This window comes from Aquarana catesbeiana, linkage group LG04 (assembly GCF_042186555.1).
Source record: "Aquarana catesbeiana isolate 2022-GZ linkage group LG04, ASM4218655v1, whole genome shotgun sequence".
NCBI classification, from domain to species: domain Eukaryota; kingdom Metazoa; phylum Chordata; class Amphibia; order Anura; family Ranidae; genus Aquarana; species Aquarana catesbeiana.
Genome location: NC_133327.1, coordinates 308,073,761 through 308,099,684, shown reverse-complemented (window position 1 = coordinate 308,099,684; position 25,924 = coordinate 308,073,761). Strand labels below are relative to the sequence as shown.

At 41.2% G+C, this 25,924-nt stretch overlaps 1 protein-coding gene across 25 annotated transcripts in view; it reads right to left on the bottom strand.

Moving 5' to 3' along the window:
* Positions 1-25,924, bottom strand: part of RIMS1 (regulating synaptic membrane exocytosis 1) — a 641,584-nt gene that overhangs the window by 423,462 nt on the left and 192,198 nt on the right. For all 25 annotated transcript variants that reach the window (XM_073626786.1, XM_073626789.1, XM_073626788.1 and 22 more), the window contains 2 exons: positions 22,178-22,518; positions 15,230-16,086 (listed from right to left, as the gene is read on the bottom strand). In XM_073626786.1, coding sequence (XP_073482887.1) covers positions 15,230-16,086; positions 22,178-22,518 — 1,198 coding nt within the window. The remainder of the gene's footprint in view (positions 1-15,229; positions 16,087-22,177; positions 22,519-25,924) is intronic.

Genomic DNA, 25,924 nt, shown 5'->3' with positions numbered 1-25,924 from the left:
GCCATTGAGGCCTACATACTGATAAAAGGAGCAGAAGTGTACTATGCAGCTGCACTGTCATTTCAAATTTTGTGGGACTTTGGCACTTAGAATACAGCAGGCCGGAAAAGTTCTATGTTAATGTACAATTTAGTATATTGACTCAGGTTTGGGGAAACCCACCACAAAGTATTTTATAGTGTTGGTGAAGCTTTTTGGAACACGCCTTTTCCATTATCTTTTATTTTACAATACTTGGATTAACCCTTTCATTGCCAGGTCCGTACAGTGTATGGACCTACAGCAATGCTTCCAGCTGGCCAGGTCTGTACGCCATACGGACCTCATTTTTTCTTTTGCTATAAGCTCATGGTCACTTCAGTGACCATAAACTTATAGAAGAATTGTTCAGCAGACTCTGCTGAACAATCCTATAACTCTGATGAGCGGATTACAGCCTCTCCACCTCCCGCCGCCCCCTTCAGCTAAAACTGCTCCCCCCGCTCTTCTTTCCTATCCCCTTCATCCCCCTTCTCCCCCCCAGCACTGATTACTTCCCCCCACATCCGCTTCGACCTCCTCCCTACAAACCCAATCCCCTGTAGCTACCTCAGAAGTCGGCTTCCCTCCTCTGCCACTCCCGCTGCCTTTAGGTTCTGCAGGAGCTTAGAGGGAATCAAGACATTTCCCCCATCACTCTGTCACTGCCTGCAGTGGCCCCCGCCTCACCGATCCCCCTTTGCTCCAGCAGCATCCCTCCTTCCCCTCCCGCCACCTGCAACTGCTGCGCGCACTGAGCTCCTGCAAGCTGTCAGACTGGAGAGCACGGAGGGCTCCCTATAGAACAGTGGACAACAGGCAGCATCCACTGACAACCGAGTATAGTAAACCGAGTTTACTATGTGTCAGTTTATGAATGGATAAGGAGTCTCTATAAAGGCTCCTTATTTATTCATGTAAAGTGCAGCTCAGACTGCAGAGAAAGGGACAGTCTTCAGTCCATTTCTCTGTCTCAAAAAAGAGATATTGGGGTCTGTTTAGACCTCTGATATCTCACCAAAGCCCCCCCCCCAAGAAAAAATATATATAATTAATAAAAATAAAAAAAGGCCTCTTTCACATGCAGCAGACTCTGTCAAGCAAATCCACCTGCTCAGAGGAGGATCTGTTCACTGATTCCTGGATGACAGGTCCATGTCTGCTCCGCTGATGCAGAATGGACACGGACACAGCCCTCTGTTCTCTATAGGGAGGTCGGATGGAAACAGACCACCTGTGGGTGGTCCGAGCGGGCTTGTCTGAAAAACGGACAGGCGGAACCAATCGTCTGCTCATGTGAAAGGGGCCTAAGGCCTTGTCCACACAGGGCATACACAGCACATGCAAGGCAGTGTTTACCTGTATAGGAAAGCACAGGTGTTCCGTGCATCCCTGTGCAGGCAGTCGCATTCATGTCATTTGGGATTTAGCAACAGCGCAAACAGATTGCTCCCAATTTGACATCCATGTAGGTCCAGGTGCATGTCCCTGAACTCACACTGTCTGCATTCGGGGTCGTGCACCCAATGTCAGATTGGGAGCAGCAGCTATGCCTGTGCAGCTGTTGCATTGCAATTGACATAAATGGGACTGCCTGTACAGGGATGCAGGGAAAACCTGTGCATCCCTGTGTGGATAAACATGGCCCTCTATGTTGTGTTGCATTTATGTGCACTAATAATGATTTTAGTGTATTTAAATAGCAATTTGATGAACATTTGCACAATTATTGCGGCACCAAAGAAAAATCTGAAGCACTTTTTTTATTCTACGGGACATGTGCTTTCAGAAAATGTATGGTTTGGAGGGTCTTTGCAAATTCTCAAAGCTGTAAGTGAAAAATGGTAACCTCTGGATTTTTAGAGTAAATTGTTTTTATTTACAGTTTTAACTTTCATATTCAGGAGGAATTTAGCAGAAATTTTCTAAATTCTGCCATGTATGAATCCGCTAATGATGATTTTAGTGTTTTTTTGCGAAAATATTGTTTTGATAAACATTTGCGCAAATATTGCGGTGCCTTCAAAATCAGTAGCACCTTCTTTTTATTCTACTGGTCATGTGCTTTCAGAAAATATATGGTTTGGGGGTCTTTTACAAACTCTGAAAGCTGTAAGTGAAAAAGGAAAACCTCCCGTTTTTTAGAAAAAAATGTGCGTACGTTTGATTTTCACTATTTCTCAAAAAGGCGCAATTTAAAATTTACAAACATTTATTATTTATTAACTCAATACAGGTTTACCTTTTTTTTAGATGGAACTTAGCAGGAATTTTGTAAAAATTGCTATTGTTTGTATCTGCTAATAATGATTTAATGCATTTTTAGCAAAAATATTGTTTTGCTAAATATCTGCGCAAATATCGCGGGGCCTTAAAAATCAGTAGCACCTTCCTTTTATTCTACTGGTCCTATGCTTTCAACAATTTATAGTTGGGGGGGGGGGGTCTTTTACAAACTCTGAAAGCTGTAAGTGAAAAATTAAAACCTCCAGATTTTTTGAGAAATGTGGTTATTTATAATTTTGCGTACCTTCAATTTTCACCATTTTGCAAAAAGGCGTAATTTAAAATTAAAAAATATTTGTTATTTATTAACTCAATACAGATTAAGCTTTTATATTTAGTAGGAATTTAGCAGGAATTTTGTAAAATTTGCTGTGTTTGTATCTGCTAATAATGATTTTAGTGTATTTTTAGAGAAAATATTGCTTTGGTAAACATTTGCGCAAATGTTGTAGGGTCTTAAATATCAGTAGCACCTTCCTTTTATTCTACAGGTCATGTGCTTTCAGAAAATTAATGGTTTGGGGGGTCTTTAACAAACTCTGAAAGCTGTAAGTGAAAAATGAAAACCTCTAGATTTTTTGAGAACTTTGGATATTTACATTTTTGCATATGTTTGATTTTCACCATTTCACAAAAAGAAGCGATCTAAAATTTACAAATATTGGATATGTATTAACTCAGTACAGGTTAGCTTTTATATTTAGTAGGAATTTTGTAAACTGTGCTGTGTTTATATCTGCTAATAATGATTTTAGTGTATTTTTAGCGAAAATATTGTGATAAACATTTGCACAAATATTGTTGTGCCTTAAAAATCAGTAGCACCTTATTTGTATTCTACTGGTCTATCAGAAAATATATGGCTTGGGGGGTCTTTTACAAACTCTGAAAGCTGTAAGGGAAAAATAAAAAAACAATTAAAAAAATTGAAAAATTGGTCCAGTTTGAAAGTGGCGCACAGGGCCTAGCAGGTAAAAGGTTAATATGTATTTTGTATGTATTTCAGATAGTGGAGGATCTGCTTCTACCGTCATGACTTTTGCATTCTCTTGTGTGAAAATGTTTCAATAAAAACATTGAAGCGGAAATTGAAAAGCCCTAAACAAAGAACAAAAGTTTAGATAAAATGAACATCTTGATTGCCAAAATTTTGCCTAAAAACAATATATGATATGAGGACCACAGATTTAACCATTTGCTTACTGGGCACTTAAACCCCCCTCCTGCCCAGATCAATTTTCAGCTTTCAGCACTGTCACTCTTTGAACGACAATTGCGCGGTCATACAACACTGTACCCAAATGAAGTTTTTATCATCTTTTTCCCACAAATAGAGCTTTCTTTTGGTGGTATTTGATCACCTCTGGGTTTTTTATTTTTTGTTAAAAAAATGAAAAAAGACAGAAAATTTAAAAAACAGTGTTAGATTTTGTTATAAAATTTTGCAAACAGGTAATTTTTCTCCTTCATTGATGTACACTGATGAGGCTGCACTGATGGGCACTGACAGGCTGCACTGATAGGCTGCATTGATGGGCATTGATAAGGCGGCACTGGTGGGTACTGATAGGCACTGAGAGGTGGCACCGATGGGCACTGAGAGGTGGTACTGAATTGCACTAATAAGTGGCACTGATAGGTGGCAGTGATGGGCACTGACAGGTGGCAGTGATGGGCACTGATGGGTGGCAGTGATGGTCACTGATAGGTGACACTGATAGGCAGCACTGCTAGGTGGCACTAATTGGGACCACTGGTGGGCATTGATAGGTGGCATTCATGGGCATTGATAGGTGGCACCGATTGGTGGCACTGATATGCACTGGTGGGCACTTATTGGTGGCACTTATATACACTGTGGGCACTGGCAGGTGGCATTAGCAGGCGGCACTGGTGGGCACAGATGAAGTGGCTGTGCCTCTTCCTCTTCGGGACCGATGTCCCTTACACAGAAGCCAGTGATCAGTGATATGCTTTTTTTCTCCTCACACGAAAAAAAAAGGTTTTCGATCTTCTGTTTACATCATTGGCTGACAGCTGATCACGTGGTAAGGGGCCGGTATTGGGCCCCTTACTCCGATCTGTGATCACCCGAGTCTCATTGACTCGGTGATCACAGAGCGCGCCCTGCAGGAGGGCGTCTGTTGATGTAGGTCCGACAAAGATCCGCACTGTAGCCGTCAATTGGCTATAGCGCGGACGGGAAGGGGTTAAAAGATTCTTAATTACATGAGTACATCTGGGGGTAAATGGCATGATATAATGACTGGAAGGATGGAGTAAGTTAAATCCCAAGATAACGTAATGTTCTGTCGCACCAAGAAAATTTAAAATCAGAGTGGATAGTCGTGGATGTGGAAATAGGTAGACTGATCGGCTTAGCCGCCCACTTTGACAAGGTCTGAACGATCATGTAATGTTGCTAATGCGGTCATAAGACTAGGAAGGGAGATCACTGGATCCATAAGAAATAACAGTACTTCATCTGCGCATAAGGAGGGGGTTTCTCCTTTTGGAGACTTTTTGTAACGTCCTGGAAGCGCACCGCTCCAGTGTGAAAGCACTCAAGCTCTCACACTGGGGCTGCAGGGGAGGTTTTTTTCAGGTGCTTTACAGGTGCTATTTTTAGCCCAAAAGTGCCTGAAAAATGCCCCAGTGTGAAAGGGGTCTTAAAACAGAAGTTTTGCTGCACAAATTTGCAAATATATATGGAAGTCACAGTGCCTATATCAAGGCTTCTCTGTATAGAGCAGCTTTAACTTTATATTTTTGAGAGTTCTCGAATTGCGCATATAAAGCAATGGATAAATTAAGGGCAGGTTTACTTGGAGAGAGCCCATTCCTCAAAGGCACAGGGACACATTGGACGTCCAGCAAGAGCACAATGGTGGCTGGTGTTCAATATGCGCCCTGCTTACTGGAGGCTTCCTTCTCCAAACTCCACAGAGGCTTTTAAAGGGCTGACAGCTAAAGCTGGCCATATACAGTTCCCATTCAAGCTTTGCGTGGCCCTGCTCACGCCACGCAGCACACCATATGTATTTGAGAAATCAAGGAAACTGAGTGGGAAAAGTCAGCAGAACAGTAACTGCAGCCAATAATCTGTAGCCACTGTTCAGGTATTCTGACAGCGGTGGGCATCAGTTGTCAGAATACAATGCAGTGAGAGATAAGGCCAGCAGTGAGAGGTTCACCCATCCATAATGATTGGCGTGCATGGACAAATCTATGGATTTCTTGTGTTCGGTCCAGAATGTATGGCCACCTGAATTCTTTCAGCCTTTACAGCAGTGCCTTGACAGCAAAAGTGTGGTAGCTGTCAAAGTTTACACAAGAAGATCTATAGATCAGAGTATTAGAAATAAGTGTAATGCTTACAATTACAGAAGAGCCCTGGGGCAATCCTAAACTTTATTAAACAAATCAAAAAGTCAGAATTCTGAGATTGAAAGTCAGATTCTCCCACATTATGAAAGAATCCCATCCTAAAATGTATTGAACAACATTCTGAGTTTCAAAGTCAAAATTCTGAGATTACAATTTAAGGGCATTAAAAAAAACTTGAAAAGTCTGAATTCTGAGTTCAAGGTCAGAATATTGATATTAAAAGTAAGAATTCTGGGTTTCTGAGAACAAAAATTACAATTCTGAGATTAAAAAGGTCAGAATTCTGAAAACAAAGCTTTTACAAAGCTTTTACATAGTCTGCAAGCAGAATGATGGTCAGTGCACTACATGGATGATAGCGCATTGTTGCTCATTGGTCCTATAATCTTACAAATATTAATCTTACAAACCACAACCCTCCTAATAGAAGCTACTGCATTTATAAACTCAGAATTCGGACATAAATCTCAGAATTCTGAGTTTTAATCTCAGAATTCTGACTTTAAAACTCACAATTTTGACTTAAACCACTTCCCAACCAGCCGCCATTATACTACTGTTATCGGCTCTTTAAAACGCTGTAGCAAACACCCGCAGCGTGTCCCCGGAGCCGATGCACGTGCCCAGCAGGTGCGATGACCACCAGGCACCCGCAAGCTTGTTACAGAGCGAGAACCAGTATCTGTGTGTGTGAACACACAAATCCTGGTTCTGTCAGGGGAGAGGAGAGAGATCATGTTCTCCTAACTCTAGTCAGCCACATTCCCCCCACAGTTAGAAACACACATAAGGAACACAGTTAAACCCTTGATCGCCCCCTACTGTTATCCCCTTCCCTGCCAGTGACATTTATACAGTTATTAGTGGCTTTTTTAGCTCTGATCACTGTATAAATGTCAGTGGTCCCAAAAAAGTGTCAAAACTGTCCGATGTGTCCGTCGCAATGTTGCAGTCCCAATAAAAATCGCAGATCACCTCCAGTACTAGTAAAAAATAATAATAATATTAAAAATGCCATAAATCTATCCCCTATTTTGTAGACGCTATAACTTTTGTGCAAACCAATCAATATACGCTTATTGTGATTCTTTTTACCAAAAATATGTAGAAGAATACATATCGGCCTAAAATGATGAAGAAATTAGGGTTTTTTTATTTATTTTTGGGATATTTATTATAGCAATAAGTACAAAATATTGCTTTTTTTTCAAAATTATTGCTCTTTTTTTGTTTATAGCGCAAAAAATAAAAACCACAGGTGATCAAATATCACCAAAAGAAAGCTCTATTTGTGGGGAAAAAAGGACATATATTTTGCGTGGGTACAACGTTGCACGACCACGCAATTGTCAGTTAAAGCAACGCAGTGCCGTATCGCAAAAAATGGCCTGGTCAAGAAGGGGGCAAATCCTTCCGGGGCAGAAGTGGTTAAAACTCACAATTCTGTTTAATAAATTTTAGGATGGCCCCAAGTTTAATACGCAAAATTCTGACTTTAAAACTCAAAATTTTGACTTTGAATCCCAGAATTATGACTTTGAAACTCAAAATTCTAACTTTTAATCTCAGGATTCTGACTTTTAATCTTAGAATTCTGACTCCGAATTTTGTTTTAGGATGGCCCCACAGCTCTTCCGCACACAAATATAAACACCCTCATTTGAAAATCTTTACAACCTGAAAAAGTTTGTGTGAAAAACAGTCCTTTTCAAGGAATATCAGAATAAATGGTTGAAGTGTAAACATAGGGATCAATCCTTCCCCATGCTTTCAGTTTGTTAACCTGTTCCCATTCGTGCTATAGCCGAATGACGGCTACAGCGCAGACCTACATTGCTGGGAGGCCATCAATAGATGTCCTCCCCTTTGCACACTCCATGCATGCCGCTTGCAGGGCGCGCGTGGTGTGTGCTGTGATCACCAAGTCAATGAGACTCGGATGATCACAGATCGGAGTGAGGGGCCGAACCCTCAGCCAATAACAGCTGATCACATGATGTAAACAAAAGATCAGTAAACACCTATCAGTGCGCATCAGTGCAGCCTCATCAGCGTAGATCAATGAAGGAGAAAAATTACCTGTTTGCAAAATTTTATAACAAAGTATAAAACCATTTTGTATTTTTTTTTTCAAAATTTTCGGGCTTTTTCATTTTTTTAATAAAAAATAAAAAACCCAGAGGTGATCAAATACCACCAAATGAAAGCTCTATTTGTGGGGAAAAAAATGTCAAAAATTTCATTTGGGTACAGTGTAGCATGACCGTGCAATTGTGGTTAAAAGAGTGACAGTGCTGAAAATTGGTCTGGGCAGAAGGGGGGTTTAAGTGCCCAGTAAGCAAGTGGTTAAACTACTGAAACACTTCAAAGGCAGATACTTGCAATTAAAGTGTATGTTCAAACAAAACTATTTTTTTTTGTTTTGGCTAGAGTGAGGAAAAGTTAGGAAGCCTGTTGACGTTTTATTGCTAAGTGAGGCTCTGATAGAGGGATTTCCCATAATTGACCTGCCCTTCTGTACAATTTTACTATATAGGCAGCCACCCAGAAAATAATTTTTAAAAAATGATTAGGGAAGGTAAGGTTAGAAGCCATACCAGATTTTTATAGTTGTATACATCTCCTTACTTTCTGTTTGGTAAAACCTTTGCCAGCAGGTCATAAATTGCATTATAATCCCTTTAATGGAGCACAAAATACCAGTAGTAACTCCAAAAGTGTTCCAACTCTTCCACACATCCAAAGCTAAATTAAAAAGAGTAGGTTGCACGTACACTTTACAGTTTAGTGAAATAATCATTATTTTGATAGTCTAAATGAATGCAAATCAATTAAAAAATAAACAGCTTATTCTGCTGCTAAGAAATTTCTGTTCAAATTTCAAAATAATGATCTGTATACAAAAGCTGGTAGCCATTCAATAAACTAGAGTGTAATTCAGATTTCTATGTGTTACTTTTTATAAGCGTTATTATTTTCAGCAAAAAATAAAGTTGTCTTTGAGTGACCTCTAGTGGTCAGTTGGAGAACATCTCAAGAAGAAAAAAATCAAACAGTCTGAATGAAGCGAGTAGACTTATTACTGTGTGTAGACCTCTATTACTTGCATTTTCCAAATACCTCAGGATTCATTGTTTTTATTGAATGTAGCTGCAAAAGTGCTCACTTAGTTACTAAAAACGTCAGTATGCAGCAAATATGAATATTATTTTTGGTGTTATACATAATGGTTACTTACATTAAATGTAAAACTACTACAAACAGTTCAAATGTTCTCGTAATAAAAGAAAATATCTAGGCAGCACAGTGGCCTCTCTGTCCTGTGCCAGCAAATCCCAAACAGGACACTATCTGCATGAAGTTTGCATGTTCTCCCTGTGCACCCAAAATGGCTGTTTCATCTCCAAAGTGTTTTAAGCCACCAAGGAAAAAAGCACTAAACAAATTAATCAAAATATATATAAAATGACTCTTTCTACATTAAATTGTCCAAAACAATTAAAGCTGAAATTCAGCTTTTTTTTTTTTCTGTACAGCTTTGGTGACATTATCTACCTGATGAAGTATTGTCCACATTGTGCAGGCAGCTGGATGCCCTGTCTTCTTCCTGTCTCCTGACCTTCTGTTGCTACTGGGATTAAGAGTTTCGGGCTCCAGGCTTAGCGGCTGTAAAAAAGTTGTGCTATGGAACCAGCCCTTCCACCCTCCCATACCTCGCAATTTTCTGAGGCAGGAAAGAGGGATACCATGTATGCAGGTAAGGCCCACACCCCTGGTCAAACAGATTTCACCACTACTTTTTCTTTTTATGGCTTCTCATAATAAAAAATGCAATCATTTAGAGGTTAGTTGAAAGGTTTATTTACTTACTTTTGATGAATTATACAATTTTAATAGGAGTCTATCCGTCAGACTAAAAGGAGGGAGAACCAAGGAGGAATGAAGGAAAGAAGGACTTGGCTCCAAAAGACGGACAATCCCTTTAAATGAGGGACAGTTATGCCCCGTACACACGGTCGGATTTTCCGATGGACAATGTCCGATCGGAGCGTGTTGTCGGAAATTCTGACCGTGTGTAGGCTCCATCACACATTTTCCATCGGATTTTCCGACACACAAAGTTTGAGAGCAGGATATAAAATTTTCCGACAACAAAATCCGTTGTCGGAAATTCCGATCGTGTGTACACAAATCTGACGCACGCATGCTCAGAATAAATAAAGAGATGAAAGCTATTGGCCACTGCCCCGTTTATAGTCCCGACGTACATGTTTTACGTCACCACGTTCAGAATGATCAGATTTTCCGACAACTTTGTGTGACCGTGTGTATGCAAGACAAGTTTGAGCCAACATCTGTCGGAAAAAATCCATGGATTTTGTTGTCGGAATGTCCGATCAATGTTCGACCATGTGTACAGGGCATTAGAGTTATGCTGTTTGTAATGTTGTAATACAAGCACACTTTTGTGAGTATATCACTTTGTCTTGTATTCATTTAAGAATTTTTATTGAGGATCATACACTAGGTCTGTGGGCCCTCTGATGTATTTCTTATGATTATAGAGAATGCAGGGTCCTGAATTTAGTAACACTTTAACCCTAAATGTGCCAGAAGTTTAGAGACAGGAGGGGAACGGGCATCTCTGCAATGACGATTCTTCCAGGATCCATCTGTCTGCCTGATGTGTGGCATACTGATAAGTAAAGTAATAAAGCTGTACAGAAAAAAAATATTTAGCTAAAATTCAGCTTTAAGGGTAAACTCCAATTTAAATTGAGTTAATAAAGTGGAGATATATTAAAGGTGAACTACAGGCAAATAGCTGAATACAATGAGAAAATACATATCTGGGAGAGGTTTTACCCTACCACACAGCACAGCCAGGTTGGTGACTTGAATATTCTCAACTGCAGTTATGCAAAAATGCTAGGTCATTTCTTAGCTCCAGTCTGTGATTAGACAGTAAAGGAAAAGCAGAATGATATAGTTATTCCTTTGGTCTCTTCTTCTGTTATTGTTTCTTGCATGCCTGGTTGGCTCCTAGTACTGCCCCTCCCTTGTTATTGCAAACTAAATTCAGGTTCCTGCATTTGCTTGAGGCTCCCATCTTTCTTCAAAGTACAGCTTTAATATACTAGTCCACCTAGTTACAATTGTGTTGGCAATCTAAATTAATAATTCAGTTAACTTACAACTTTTAATGCGGGGGGGGGTTCACAAAAACAAATCTTGCTTTTCAGGTGCAAGGTCCACTTTAATGACTTGAGTCTCCAGCCCTTTTTCTTTCTAAATCCCCCTGGGTCCCAGAGAGTTTCAGTAATGTCTTGTTTATGCACATTATTTTTTTTAGTGTTTGTAATCTACAATTGATGGTGTCACCCCATATTAATGGATTGTCTGTAATGCTTCATAAACACAACTAGAGAGTCTAGCTGTGAGAGAGCTTTAACTTTGTTACACAATTTTAGCAAACTAGGTCCTTTAGGCACCACTCTCCCAGTAAAATTAGTGTTTAGCATGGCTCTGGTTGCATTCAGCACCAATACTTTTAACAAATATGTCAACCCAACATTTTATACTCCTGATATGTGCCTGCTGTAGCATAAAAAAATGATCCTGTTCTCTTTGTATTGCTTCCCTTGTGTGAAATGCCTGGTGTTCCTGCCAGTCCCTTTGCTTTCCTATTTAAAACTGATCACACAAGGCGTGAGAGCACATCATGGTTAGTTTTCTGGATGTGCTGGGAACTTAGCCTTCCCCCTCCAATAATTAGACTTGTGTTGACTACCCCTCAAAGCCATTCATGGGGAAGATCAGTGTGCTTTAGGTATTTATAATGTATACACAAATGTTTTGTCCTTCATTTCTATTTTAACCTGAATGGGTTGTTCACAAGGTGAGGGTTTACATATAATTTAACATAAATAGGTAACTAGGTGCTTATAAACAAGTCCAGGTTTCAGAGGTAAATCCTAAGGTTAGGGCTTTTTAAATTAGAACACTTTATATTGTGTTTGTGTGTGTGTGTTGTTAAACATTGAATTCAGATAGCTTTTTTAAAGATATTTGGACAATCTGACAAGTTTTTATTGAGTTTATCAAATTGTCAAAGTGTAGGTCAACATACCAAAAACTCAGTAAGAGGGACTTTTTCCAATGTATTGCCATACAACACATTATTGGGAACAAACAGTTATGCCGCGTACACACGGTCGGACTTTTCGTCTACAAAAGTCCGACAGCCTGTCCGACAGACTTCCGGCGGACTTCCGGCGGACTTTCGGCGGACTTGCAGCAGACTTTCTAACGAACGGACTTGCCTACACACGACCACACAAAAGTCCGACGGATTCGTACGTGATGACGTACACCGGACTAAAATAAGGAAGTTCATAGCCAGTAGCCAATAGCTGCCATAGCATGGGTTTTTGTCCGTCGGACTAGCACACAGACGAGCGGATTTCGGGGTCCGTCGTAGTTACGACGTAAAGATTTGAAGCATGTTTCAAATCTAAAGTCCGTCGGATTTGAGGCTGAAAAAGTCTGCTGAAAGTCCGGAGAAGCCCACACACGATCGGATGACCAGCCAGCTTTAGTCCGTCGGCGTCCGTTGGACTTTTGTAGATGAAAAGTCCGACCGTGTGTACGCGGCATTAGACATTTTTTGATCTTCTTACATTGTCCCTATGCTAGAAAATGACACAAAATGAAAAACAATGCAAGTAGCAAAAACAAGCCATTAGGGTATTTAATCAAAACCTTTATTTTTTTGGATAGAATAGGAGATAGTTAAAACCACTGTCAATTTTTTTGCCATCTATGAATCATTAGGGAGAGGATATCTTTCCAATGTGTACAGTATGAAATCCTCACTTGTCACTGTCACTGGAAAAAAAAGAAGTGTTCCCACTGGAAGATTTTCCCTTTGTATCTGTTTTAGTGGCGACTTTTTGGATTTACCCTCACTTTTACTTCAGATGACTTTGCTAAAGCTGACAGTGGTTCTAACTTCTCAACATTAAACAAATGTGAAAAAAACTCTTTAATAATTTTTAATATATATATACAATTTTATAATTTAAGATCAGGGCACGTGATAAGGGTCACTTTTCAGGGTCAGCCTAAAAGATAAAAGTTTCACACTTTTTTTCTTTATAATCCTGTACTACTGTATATTATGTTTTTTACCTGAAAATAACTTAAAGGGGTTGTAAAATCAGAAGTTCTTTTATCTTAATGCAAATAATGCATTAAGATAAAAAAAACCTGTGTGCAGCAGGCCCCCTCAGCCCCTCAAATACTTACCTGAGCTCCATCTCTTTCCAGCAATGTTCACGAGCATCTCAGCCGTCTAGGACTCTCCTTTCTGATTGGCTGAGACACAGCAGCGGCGCCATTGGCTCCCGCTGCTGTCAATCAAAGTCAGTTAACCAATCAGGAGAGAGAGGGGACGGGGCCGAAGAGCAGCTCTGTGTCTGAATGGACACATGGAGCTGCAGCTTAGCTTAGGTGCCCCCATAGCAAGCTGCTTGCTGTGGGGGCACTCAATGGGAGGGAGGGGCCAGGAGCACAGAAGAGGGACCTGAGAAGAGGAGGATCCAGGCTGCTCTGTGCAAATCCATTGCAACAAAGCAGGTAAGTATAACATGTTTGTTAAAAAAAAAAAACGAGACTAATAATTTTAACATACCTTTATATTCAGTGGAAACATTCTTCCTGCTCTCCCACTCCAATGAGATATGCTGGCAGAGCTGAGTAGCTGCCACACCCCTCATCACAATCTTCCTTAGGAAGATTTATAGCACTGTGAGAGAGAGAGGTTTGTTTGACCTGCTTTAGATATGGGCAACATGGTACCTTTTAGACAGTTCTATTCAGACAAACTCTACAACTAAAAAGGCTGGTAATGCAATGACTACTGTCTGAACATGTATTTCTGTTATTTCAATTGGGCTTAAACTGTTAAGTGGAGATAAAAGGAAACCTTTCTTTAGAGAAACATAGAGGATTTCATTGCTGACTTCTCATTCTGCAAACATTAGCTGCCTGGTTGTCATGACCTTCTGGCTTCGATATCTTGAGTCATTACAAACATGGAGATGAAGACCATTAAATTTACTATGGCTTTCCAAATCTGCATACTGTATCTGTTATAGTATAGTATTAAAGCCAGTGGGTCAGAATAATAATCAGGAAACCAGCATGTTCAGAAGAAAACATGCAACAGCAGTCTGTAAGAATCTGTCAGGAGGAATAGTTTACTGTGAAAGATAAAGCATTATTTGGGTGTTAAGTTAAAGTAGTAGTAAACCCAAAAACAAAAACTTTTATTACATTGCAGCTTCCCAGTTCTTAGATGTGATGGATGCATTATTTTCATTTTTTAGATTTTTATCTTTGTTTTCACTCGGTGATCAGACCAGTAACTCTATTATTTTGGTAACTCCCTTTACCAGACCAAGCTTTCTAGTAAAAGTGGCAGTTAGAGGGCTGAGACAAACTTTTTAACACTGACAGGGTACTTCTAACGGTCAGCTTTTTTTTCCATTTACATAAAACCCTTATCCCAAAAGAAAAATATGCCTAAAAGTATTAGCTGGAGTTCTTTTAGTTTTAATTGTTAGTCCATCTAAATTTTTCTAGTTCATTTAGCACTACCTTCTCCCCAGATTGACATCCAGGGTGGAGACAACCTAGGACAGGAAGTGTGTTATTGACTGGATCACCAGGTAAAGATAAAGGAAAAAAGCCTAAACAATTAAAAAAAAAAAACTAATGTGGTCACGACATCCAATGATTTGTAAGCTGCAATATATCACATTTATGTTTTTGGGTTTTATTATCACTTTAAGTTGTGTTTAAATAACAGTACATGGTAGGTTACGGTGATAGCATATGGTGGAATATTTCATCTTTTTTTCTCAAGTTTTTGTAACATTCTCTCTTTTTTGGTAAGGGGAAGGAGTCAAAAAACCAAACCACCAATATTAAATTTTGAATTAAATTTACGTTGGGTAGAGATACACAAAACTATTTCCCTTTTAACTATGAAGTGCAACAGCAATGAGAAACTGCAACCTACCAAAGATATCAGTGCTAAGCTTATACCTGTAATCAGATTAATAAAAGCTTTATTTTCATTGTTGCTGTAGAGTAAAGAGTACTACTATCTTTACACAATGCTACTAGATTAAAATCAAAATGTGTAAATTGGCGTATTTACCACTTTTCCTAGCTAAAATACATTAAAGATACTTAAAATTGGCACACCATTCTCTTACCTTTTAGTGTTCAAATGTTTTTATTTAAGTTTTCAATTTGTCCATACGGCAGAGAAGGATAATGTGATACATAGTTCAAAGTCTATAAAGTATATAATTGGCTAAAGTCCTTATGTTAGATATTACAATCATACACAATAATAGCGTTTCATAAACCCAGGGGTTCAGTGATAGATATGCATTGAAGAAACAAAGTATCCTTCAAATAGCAGTTACGAGATACGAAAAGAGGGTGTGAAACAGATCTCTCTTACCTTTTTCACTGACACTTTCACTTTCTATTTCCACATCTTCACAGCTTGTATATTCTGGTGTTGATGCCCCTTCTTCTTCTGAACTACTCACAGACATTTGTCTCCTCTTTCCACCTCTCTTAGATCGATGGGGCTTTGGTGGGGATGGCCTTACAGATTCAGACTGATCTGAACTAAGTGAATCATTCCTTGACATTGTCTCCATTTTTTCACGGTTTGCTTTTCTCATTAAAAGAGCTGAGCTGGGATCTAACCGGCTTTGTTTTTTAAATGAATCGTGGTTTTTCGATTCTACATGCTCTGGGGGTACAGGACTGTGTCTGGGACTTGGAGGGCTGTGATTGGACACTTGTTTGGATTTAGAAATAGGTTCGCCACCATTTCTATCAATTGAATATGACTGATGACTTTCCAGAACTGTTCTTTTATCCTGGTTTACTGGTACTTGTGAGTTTTTCCCTAGTTTGTTCTCAGGAACTTCTGTTTCTTCCAGTTCTGCATGGGGTAGGGAAGCATCACTGTGCCTCCTCTCATGTCGTGCCTTTGAAACTTTAGCATGTATACGCATTTGTTGCTCCTCTGGCTGTGGTTTCACAGGATATCTAGCTAAGTTAGGGTCACTCCTATACCGAGTTTGATAATCATCATCCAGTCTTTGCTGATCATCTTCTAAGTTTGTTCCTTCCTCTAGTTTTTCTGGAATGTCCTGGGATCTCCCCTTTCCTAATTTTCTAGTCTCTCTCCTTTCTTTATGTTCATCAGGATATGCCTGACCTTGTTGATTTAACTTCTGGGCTCTCTTGCGTTCCCCTTTGAAGACTTTTCCATTCTGTTCTGAAACTGCTACAGTCTTCTTCCTAGAAAGAATTGAACCAATATTTTTTTTTTACAAAAGTACAACCTATTTGTATTACATTTTATTCCATTACAAAAGAGCAGTTATTCTAAGCAGGAATATAAAAGCTTCCTACACCACTGACTATATTTTATGTAGTACAGAATGTAGTAGAATTTGCCACAATTGATCATTTTAGTATCTTAACCCTTAGAGCTGGCACCTGCGGACCCTTTAATGGCTTTAGAATGCAGGGAGGTGGGGCAGGGCTTATGGTCATGTGACTGCCATGATTGGCTGTCACAGCAGTCACATGATTGGAAATCTCCCGGATGCAAGCAGCAAACGGGAGCTTTCAGTTAGCTGCCTGTAACTGTGCTGGGAGAGAGCAGGGCGCACGCTCTCATCACAGCTCTATTGGCAATATTGCACGCAAATATGCGGCTGCTCGGCGCAAAGGCCAGGATGCCGAGAGGCCACATATTTGTGTGCACTTAGCTTGAAGAGGTTAACTCTCCTATGTTTATACTTATTTACTATGTTTAGACAAGGGGTGTCCAATGGGACCTGGTAACTGTCTGAGGGGCACAATGAGCGTAGCGGGCAGACTCTGCATATGCAGAGCGGACACAGAGACAGCCTGCTCTACTACATGGGTCCTTCAATTTGATCCACACAGAGGGAAGGGGACAGATCCCCTTCTGTTTTTTTTTTTAGCGGATCAGATTGGAGGTAGGCGGATGTAAAAAGTCCACCATAGAGGTGAATTGTGGGTCCGATTGGTTCCGCCTGAAAAACAGACAGGCAGACCTGATTGGACCGATCATGTGAAAGGGGCCTAAGGCTGCTTTCACACTGATGTGCTGTGGTTTACCCACACCGCAGGTGCAGAGCAGTGCACCTGTGGCTTTCCTGTGGGTTAGCTGCACTTTGCCATAAAATACTAATATATCCTGCAGGTGTGGTGCACTTTCAGAAAGTGCACCAAACCCACAGGTAATAACAGAAGTCTAGTGCAGGAAACATGAAGGTGCACTGCACTGCACCTGCAGATCAGTTTGAAAGCAGCCCAGTAGCCAGTGCAGAACTAGAACATGATATGCCCATTGCTATGTGATTTTAATTAAAACAACTGACCTTTAAACACAGTCTTCACTTCAGGAATCATCCTGCAGGTATCGCCAGCTGTTTCTGTCCCAGATGGAGTCTATTTGGTATCACTCTGCTCTCTACTGCAGCTGCATGCTTCCTCTATTCCCGGGTCCATTCTCCACACTGATGCTCTGGGATGGCGGGTCAGGAATCTGAAATCTTGGCTTACCGACCAACCATCCCAGAGCAGGAGGTCGCAGGCCAGCGGCTGGGCATCCCATGTCTAGACATTAGTGCACAGGTTTGAGTAATCTGGTCAACATGGACATTTTGTTATCTTTATAAGTGAAACCTATTTGGTTGTTTTGAATTTTTTTTCTTTGGGAGCAGGTACCTTTTTTTGACAGGAACCCGCTACAACTTCCAACTCCAAATCTGACAGTGCAGAAAGGTCTCACGCATGCACAGTGGGGAGCTGGCTGCGGAAATCATAGCCAGCCCCCACAGCAAAGTTGGCGGCACAGGGGAGACTGGCAAAGAACAGGTCCCGGTGAAGACAGTGCTGGACTCGTGAACTGGTGGGTGTCTGCTTCTTAAAGGTCAGCAGCTACAATATTTAAAGCGGCTGACTTTTAATTAAAAAAAAAAAAAAAAAATACTGGAGTTCCTCTTTAAAGTGAAATGTCTTTGTAAATGTTAATGTTCAAATGCTATATTCATAATTTAAAAACCAGAAAAAGTGCAAACGTTAGATCATCTGTTTGGTCAGTAATTACAAACATCCCAATTTAATAAAAATGTGTATCGTTTGTAGATTTTCAGCAAGAATCAACTGTGGGAACTATGAAGGCCATTACAAAGCCTTAGGCTGGGTTCACACCAATGCGAATTGGATGCAGATTTCCCTGCATCCAATTTGCATGTCAGGAGATTGTGATGTTTACACATCTCCGAAGCAGCTCTGGTGTGAATTGCACAGAAGTCCTGTGCATCTTCTGGTCCATTTCAGGTCAGAATTCCAAAAATTTGTGCTAAAATCGGAACTGAAACGGTAAATGGAGACGCACTGGAACCCTCGGCTGTGAGCCACTCCATTCCTCAGTGTGAACCCAGCCTTTATCTTTGCTTCGCTGGAGTATTTCATGGTTGTTAATAACACACAAGTGCAGTTACTGTAGATCTGAGGGGAAGATCTGAAACGAGGGGAAGCTCTGAAATGAGGGGAAGATCTGCTGTTTTCTATCATTCAATCTTGTACAAACAAAAATGCTGTTTTTTTGTATTTTCCTTGCATTCCCCCCTCCGATCTATAGCGACTGCACTTCCAAGCGCACTTATAGTGGAAAGTGGATTTGCCTTTAGTAAATAACACCCCCCATTTTTGTAAGCTTCTCTTTCTTGACTGATGGTGGTGGTATAAAAATATTTGAGTATTGGCCGTGAAACTTGTTTTTTTTTATTTATGCTAGCATTCAAACTTTGTATAATCAGAATTGTATTACTATTTTGTTTCATTTTTTGATAATAAAACAGAAACAAAATCAAGAGATATTTATTACCATTTACCATCACATGAAAGCCCAATATGTCCTGAAAAAAAACTAGATATAATTCACCTGGATAGAGTAAGTAATTGGGATGGTATGTACAGTTTTGCTAACACATCAAAGTTGCAAAAATGTGTTCAGGCATTAGGATTTGTATTACCCTCTGTCATGCAGGAATTAAATATACATTTAATGAACAGTTTCACAAAAATGCCAGGTGACCGCAACAGCACCAATCAGGTCTCTGCTTCCACGGGCAAAGAAAAGCAACATCCTCCAGCAATGCCTGATGATCATGTCACTACCTGCCTTTTAGCTTTACCTAGTTGATGCACAGTGCACTGCGAAGTAACCTGTGGAAATCAAAGACCGCGACGTACAGCAGCTCTACAGACTGATGTTTAAATAGATCCAAACTGGTTAAATGGGTGTTTATGCACTTCAATCTTCCTGTTGGTCCTTCACAGTGATGCAAGAGTTTTCCTTTTATACCCTTTATACCTGCACAGAAGTTCCAATGGAGATTTTTCTTGGTCTTCTTGTTCTTGTTTACTAGTCTTGCCTGTCTTTAATAGACCTATTAACTTCTGTTTCTTTCTGACTTTCCAAATAGTGAAAATTGCAAGTATATCTTTTGGCTACTGAATGTAAAAACAACATCTTAAAGCGGAGGTTCACACAAAAATTGAACCTCCACTTTTCGGAACCCTCCCCCCCTCCGGTGTCACATTTGGCACCTTTCAGGGGGGAGGGGGGTGCAGATACCTGTCTAAGACAGGTATTTGCACCCACGTCCGGCATAGACTCCCACGGGAGTCTATGACTCTTCCCATCCCCACCGCGCTGTCTGCTGGGACACACACGGGTCCCAGAGACAGCAGGGACCAGTTAGGAAGCACAGCGCGACTCGCGCATGCGCAGTAGGGAACCGGGAAGTGAAGCCGCAGCGCTTCACTTCCTGATTCCCTTACAGAGAATGGTGGCGGCAGCACCTGAGGACCGAGGGACGATTCGGTCTCGGGTGCCGACATCGCTGGACCCTGGGACAGGTGAGTGTCCTTATTTCAAAAGTCAGCAGCTGCAGTATTTGTAGCTGCTGACTTTTAATTTTTTTTTTTTTTGTGGGACTCCCTCTTTAAAGGCGTTGTAAAGTCTACAGGTTTTTCACCTTAATGCATCTATGCATTAAGGTGAAAAACCTTCTGTGCTGCAGCTTCCCTCAGAACCCCTTCATTTTTCTTACTTAAGCCTGTCCGTTCCAGAGATCTGCACAAGCCCAGTGACTTCAGCCGCTGTCTCCGTCCTCACTGGATAGATTGCTGCTGTCAATCAAATCCAGTGACATTGGGGGCGGGGCTGGTCCTGCTGTCTGTGTCAATGGAAAGCGGCTCTACGTGGGGGCACCCGATGAAGAGGAGGAACCAGGAGCGCCACCAGGGCCCACTAGAAGAAGAGGATTGTGGCTGCTCTGTGCAAAACCCTTGCACAGAGCAAGTATAACATGTTTGTTATTTTTTTTTTTTTAACAAAACGTTACAATCACTTTAGGAGGTTTTAGAGGTCGTAGAATTGATTAAGGTCTGGAATAGTGTTTACCCAACTGAGAAGCACCATACATAGGTATACAGGTCAATTAAAAAGTACAATAACTTTTTTTTTTCACGAAAGTAGAGTAACCCTTTAAATTCTGTGACCTTGCAAAAAACACTGCTAGATCAACACAGGCACATTTTCTGCACATTAAATATAAAAAATAAAATTTTTTTTAAAAATCCTGTTATTGTCCTTCCATTCCAGCCAAAATTCCAAAGTGCATTCAAGCTTTTATGCTTATGCTGCGTACACACAAGCGGAATTTCCGTCGGAAAAATCTTGGATGGTTTTTCCGACGGAATTCCGCTCAAGCTTGGCTTGCATACACACGGTCACACAAAAGTTCGCTGAACTTTCGACCGTCAAGACGTATAACACTACGACGAGCCAAGAAAATTAAGTTCAATGCTTCTGAGCATGCGTCGAATTGTTTCCGAGCATGCGTAGGAATTTTGCGCGTCGGAATTGGTACAGACGATCGGAATTTCAGATCGGAACTTTTTCCGACCAAAAAATTGAGAACATGCTCTCAATCTTTTGCCGACTGGAATTCCGCCAGCAAAAGTCCGATGGAGCATACACACGGTTGCATTTTCGGACCAAAAGCTCTCATCAGACTATTGCTGGCGGAATTTCCGCTTGTGTGTACATGGCATAAGTCTCTTTACAATACGTTCCCCACAGATAAAGTTAAACTTCTTCAGTGCAATACGATCCTCCAGATCACCACTTCTTGTGCAAAAAAATAACTCCTTCAAAAAGGGGTTACTTCTGTGCAACTCCACCATTAGTGAAAAATCCCTTAATTGGAACATTGCTTATCTTTTCTGCTGGACCTTATACTTTAACTAAGGTCATGCAGTCTTTTCCCAAGAATTAGAACCGATTTCTCCTCCTTCTATCTTTTTATATGGCTCTATGATAGCTTAGAATAAAATATGTAGGACCATAGTGTTCTCCAAAAATGAAACAGAAGAACATTCACAATTTTCTGTGCCCTTCGAGCACTAAGAGTGACGTTGTCACTCTAAGCCCCCCCTTCACTGGCAGCTGAGAGTGATGTCATCCCGCTGAATGCCAGAACCAGGTAGGGAGGAGGAACTGCGCTTCTGAGGTGGCTCAGTTGTGCTGTCTGTTTTACATGCTGCAAAGTGAGTGCATGCTGGAAATGCACAGAATAATGTGAGTGTTCTTAATTTTTTGATAAAAGCTGTTTTATTTATGGAGTACACTAGGGAGATTATATATATTTGACTTTGACCTATCACAGAGGGAGAAGATAACAGGGGGAACATTTTGTAATTTTGGGTGGAATAGAAGGACACAGAGGGAATTATTTTAATTTATTTTCATTTTATTTTTCATATACAGTATGTGCTTATGATTATTTTTTTAATTTGTGAATGTTATTGGTATTAGTGAGGAAGAGCTGTGCTATAAAGATTTCAATAAAATCACTGTTGGTTAACTAGAGATGCTGGCAGCTTTAGTGAATGTTCTAATGTTTTTATGGGGTACGTGAGCAGTGTGGATTTCTCTTTTTTTTATTACATGTCACATCTTTGGTCTATTTTGTTCTATTGTGATAAGTTAACCAAATAAACAACAATTATGTATTAAAAATGTCATATGGAACTATACGATTCTAGATAATTCAACAATTAGCTGTTTTTTTCTTTGGGGGAAACATCATGGAGTTTGGCTTTTTATTATCTAGATATTTCCTATATGTTTAGTGGACCATACAAAAGCTAGAAATATCTCCAGATAATATTAAATTTTTCAGTGTTGGAATTTAAAGATTGTTGTAACAATTGATTTTGCACTATATAGCAAATAAACTGTTGTACCACAACAAATGGATTACTTTTCCTGCCTTACCTGTCTCGTGGTGGTTCACTTCTCGACCTTGAAGTCTTCTGATCTTGAACTGCAGATGGTAGTGATGGTTCTGAACCCTTACTACTATCAGATTGTAAACTAGGTGTTGAGGCGTCTTGGGAACCAGCTGTTGCAGCAGTACTTAAAGGAGTTTGAGATCTAGATCTCTCTTGAAGTCTTGCTTTCTTTTCTCTTGGTGAATCAGAACCAGCACCAGTACCAGTATCACTTAGTGTTCCATCTTGGCTTGCTGGCTGCTGTGTCCCACTTCCAAAAAACCATGCACCTGATTTTGTAAGGATTTCTTGTTGTTTTCGGCACAGATTGCAAACCCACATAACCTAAATGAAGACAGAGAAGAGTATGAGTCACACTCATGTGAAATAGGCAATATTTTAATGTTCATATTTGGAATGTACCCTCATTTCTTTATATTAGGTGAAAACATTTTACAAATGGATCCCTATGTTTCACTTTAGGCTACAGCATGCATAGATCCACTATGTTTTAAGAATGGCACTATCGTGTCAATTTAGGAGTTCTTTATTCGTGTTAAAAGATACTTTACAATGTACACACAACATTTTAGATGCCTATTAGGCAAGATAAACCTGAATGTTTAACTGGCATACTTCTAACAATATTTTGTCCCAAAGCATAACTGTAGCTTTCAGAGCAGCCATTCTCAACCAGGGTTCCTTGGAACCCTAGGGATCCTCTAGAGCAGTGGTCCTCAACCCTGTCCTCAGGGCCCACTAACAGGCTAGGTTTGCAAGATAACTGAAATACATCACAGGTGATATAATTTGCTGCTCAGTGATTGCAGTATTCTAGTCTGCATCTCCCCAAGGTAATACATAAAACATGGCCTGTTAGTGGGCCCTGAGGACAGGGTTGATGACCACTGCTCTAGAGGTTGCTAGGGGTTCTCTGAACTTTTTCTTATTGAACTCCCATCTAACGCTAGCTGTATAGCTTCCAATGCCAATGCCACTTGGCAGAGCCAGCATTATGACAATGAACTATTTAGTTGTCTGTAAGGGCGGCATTCTCACCACTACTGAAAAGACAGCATTTTTCCCATTGATTACCAATGAAATGTGTTTTTCGGGGGTTCCCTGAGACCTTCCAATTGTTTATAAGGCTCACTCTGTGGTAAAAAAGGTTGAGAAAGGTTGCTCTGAAGTAATAGGAGTATGAATAGATATGCTAGTTTCAATTGTAGTGCTGGCAGATTTGTAATCTACCGCATGTTAGGTAAATTTAGTAATTTGTGCGTTAGGAAGGTTAAGTTTGCCTCTGTTCCAGCTTGGCTAACGTTGTGTGTGTTTCCGTGCTGACTGGTGGGTGTCGCTGTTACCACTGGTCAGGGTTGGAAAGGCAACGTGTTGAAGCGTATGGATGCTCCTCTGTCCCGGAGACAAGCTCGGTGAAGGTGGCCCTCCGAGTTACATTCTGGGCGAGGGTATTTATGGGACAGACGCCATATTTTGGGGTTCGTTTTACAGCCACCTGCTGGCCCTCCTGGCCAACAGGTATGCGTTAAGGAGCTACCTCGTGGTCCTCCGTTCGGGAGGCCCACGATGCTGCGGCGCAGGGGTGGGTCCAGAGGCTTGTCTGGGGCCTACCACCGCGGCCGAGGAATGGTCCTGAGCTGTCGGTTCTGTTTGACGAAGCTGGACAACCGAGGAGATCCCAGGGGAGGACCCGTCTTGGAGAGATCACGTGGCGTGCTGGTCTATAGAGGGGCCTGGTGACTCGGTTGGAGGACGTATCCGAAAGTAACTAAACAGCATAGTGTTCCTGGCTCGGCTTAAAGGTTCAAGCACTGTGACTGACATTTCACTACAGAAAATCTATACATCCTGTGCCAGAGGATCGTATGGATTTTATTCCCAAACAAGTCTGTGGCAGAGACTTTGATTTGTGCTGCGTGCTGGCTGCTAGACCGGTGAGAGAGGCCTATCCAGACGAGGAAGGAGTGTGTTCCACGAGGGGAGCGCATTCCATATAGTATTTGAATTCTACCAGGACATTTGTCAAGAGAACCCTATCAGAGAATATTTGAGTTTCTTCTGCAAGTCTCCTTTCCGTCTCTTTCCTGCTATTTCCTAAGTCGTTTGTTTAATAAAGCATTGAAAATGTACTCCAGTGTTGGTGCGTGTATTGTCCATCAGTAAACTCAACGGAACCCTAGACACGGTGCCGGTGAAACAAGGGAAGCAGAGTGAAGGTAACAGACCCGCTTAAACCAGCAGTTTCACCGTGAGTTATTGCTACATGTGGGGGCGTCGTCCGGGATTTGTTGACCATCAATTATTGCAACCCAGTGGAGTGTTTTACCGAGAGTTTACAGAGAGAGCTGGACTTTAAAAAAAAAAGAGAGAAATCTTTTCAGGAAGAGGAAAGGTTGAATTGCAGAGAAAGGCCCGGGAGCTACGTGACTGGAAGAACAAGTGGGAGGAGTTACCCTACTTGATACCACGTGGGACGTGTGTATGTGTTTGGCGCCAGAGGAAAAGAGGAGCCTCGTGATTATGCTGAGAAGATCCGGGGGTGCACATGTCTTTTCCAGCGTTGCAATCGGTTGTGGGACCCAGAGTGTTCCCTACGAGCACAGTGATGAATACTGTGCAATCTGGAACTCTGCTTACGGATACTGGAATTCGATTGAAGCCGCAGGGGAGGTTTGTCCTGTATACCTCAGGAGATAAGGAGATTGAGGGACTGGGCATGATCTGCCATCAATGCGAAGGATTGGCCGTGCATCTTCGTCCATTCGACCGATGTCCACAGTGTGGAGAAAACCAGTTTGTGGTGGAGCAAACTACCACGTCGCCCCGTGCTTATCGGATGGATTGGGTGACCGGTATCGCTACAGTGGAAGCTGCTATCACTACAGAGAGAGAGCGACAGGCAGTCACTTTGCCTGTTGTTACTGACAACGTTTCAGAAAGAGACACTGCTGCTGTCGTCTCATCAGGAGACATTGCTTTGGTTTCTGAGTCTACTACGCCTACTCCTATAGTGCCTGCTCAGAGGAAGGTGGGCTATGTAAAGGCTTCCCACGGCCGTGGTCGAGTTCTGCCCCAGAGGTTACCTGAACCGGAGCTACCAGAGTCTGCATCAGAGATGGGTAAGCCACTGTTGGGAAATGTGTTCGGGACTGTAAATAAATATTTGCCAGCAGAAGAATTGAGAGATTCGGAAATAGAATCCATGCCGGATCTTTCCGGTGATGATGACTTATTTGAGACTATGTCACAGGAGCTATTATGGTCTCAAGGTGAGGATGTTGCCTCCACTCTGACTTTCCCTAAATGGAGAGCTCTGAGTTCTGGGAAGACGTCACCCTGTGTGGAAGCACACAATACTGTTGCTGGAACTTTGCCGAAAACTACTAGTTCACTACAGACACCGGCTGGGTCTATGGTGAGCAAGTCACTGAATTCCTGTGTACCGCCTGGTATGAGGAGAGACAGATCTTTGCCAAAACTTGCTCGTTTACAAAGGATGTTAAACAAACGTGTGGCCGCAGAGTATGGTTTGGAATTCCCCTATGTGCCCCAGGATATTATGCGGGAGATTGAAGCTAATCGGGAACTTTGGTACAGTGAAGCTGTTTGGGACTATTTGTCTGTACTTAAGCCCTTTAGAAAGACTGGATGTTCCGTCCGGATGGATGAACGTTTCAACGGATGCTTTGTACATTGAAATTTTGGTCGGCACATCTATGCTGATAAAGTG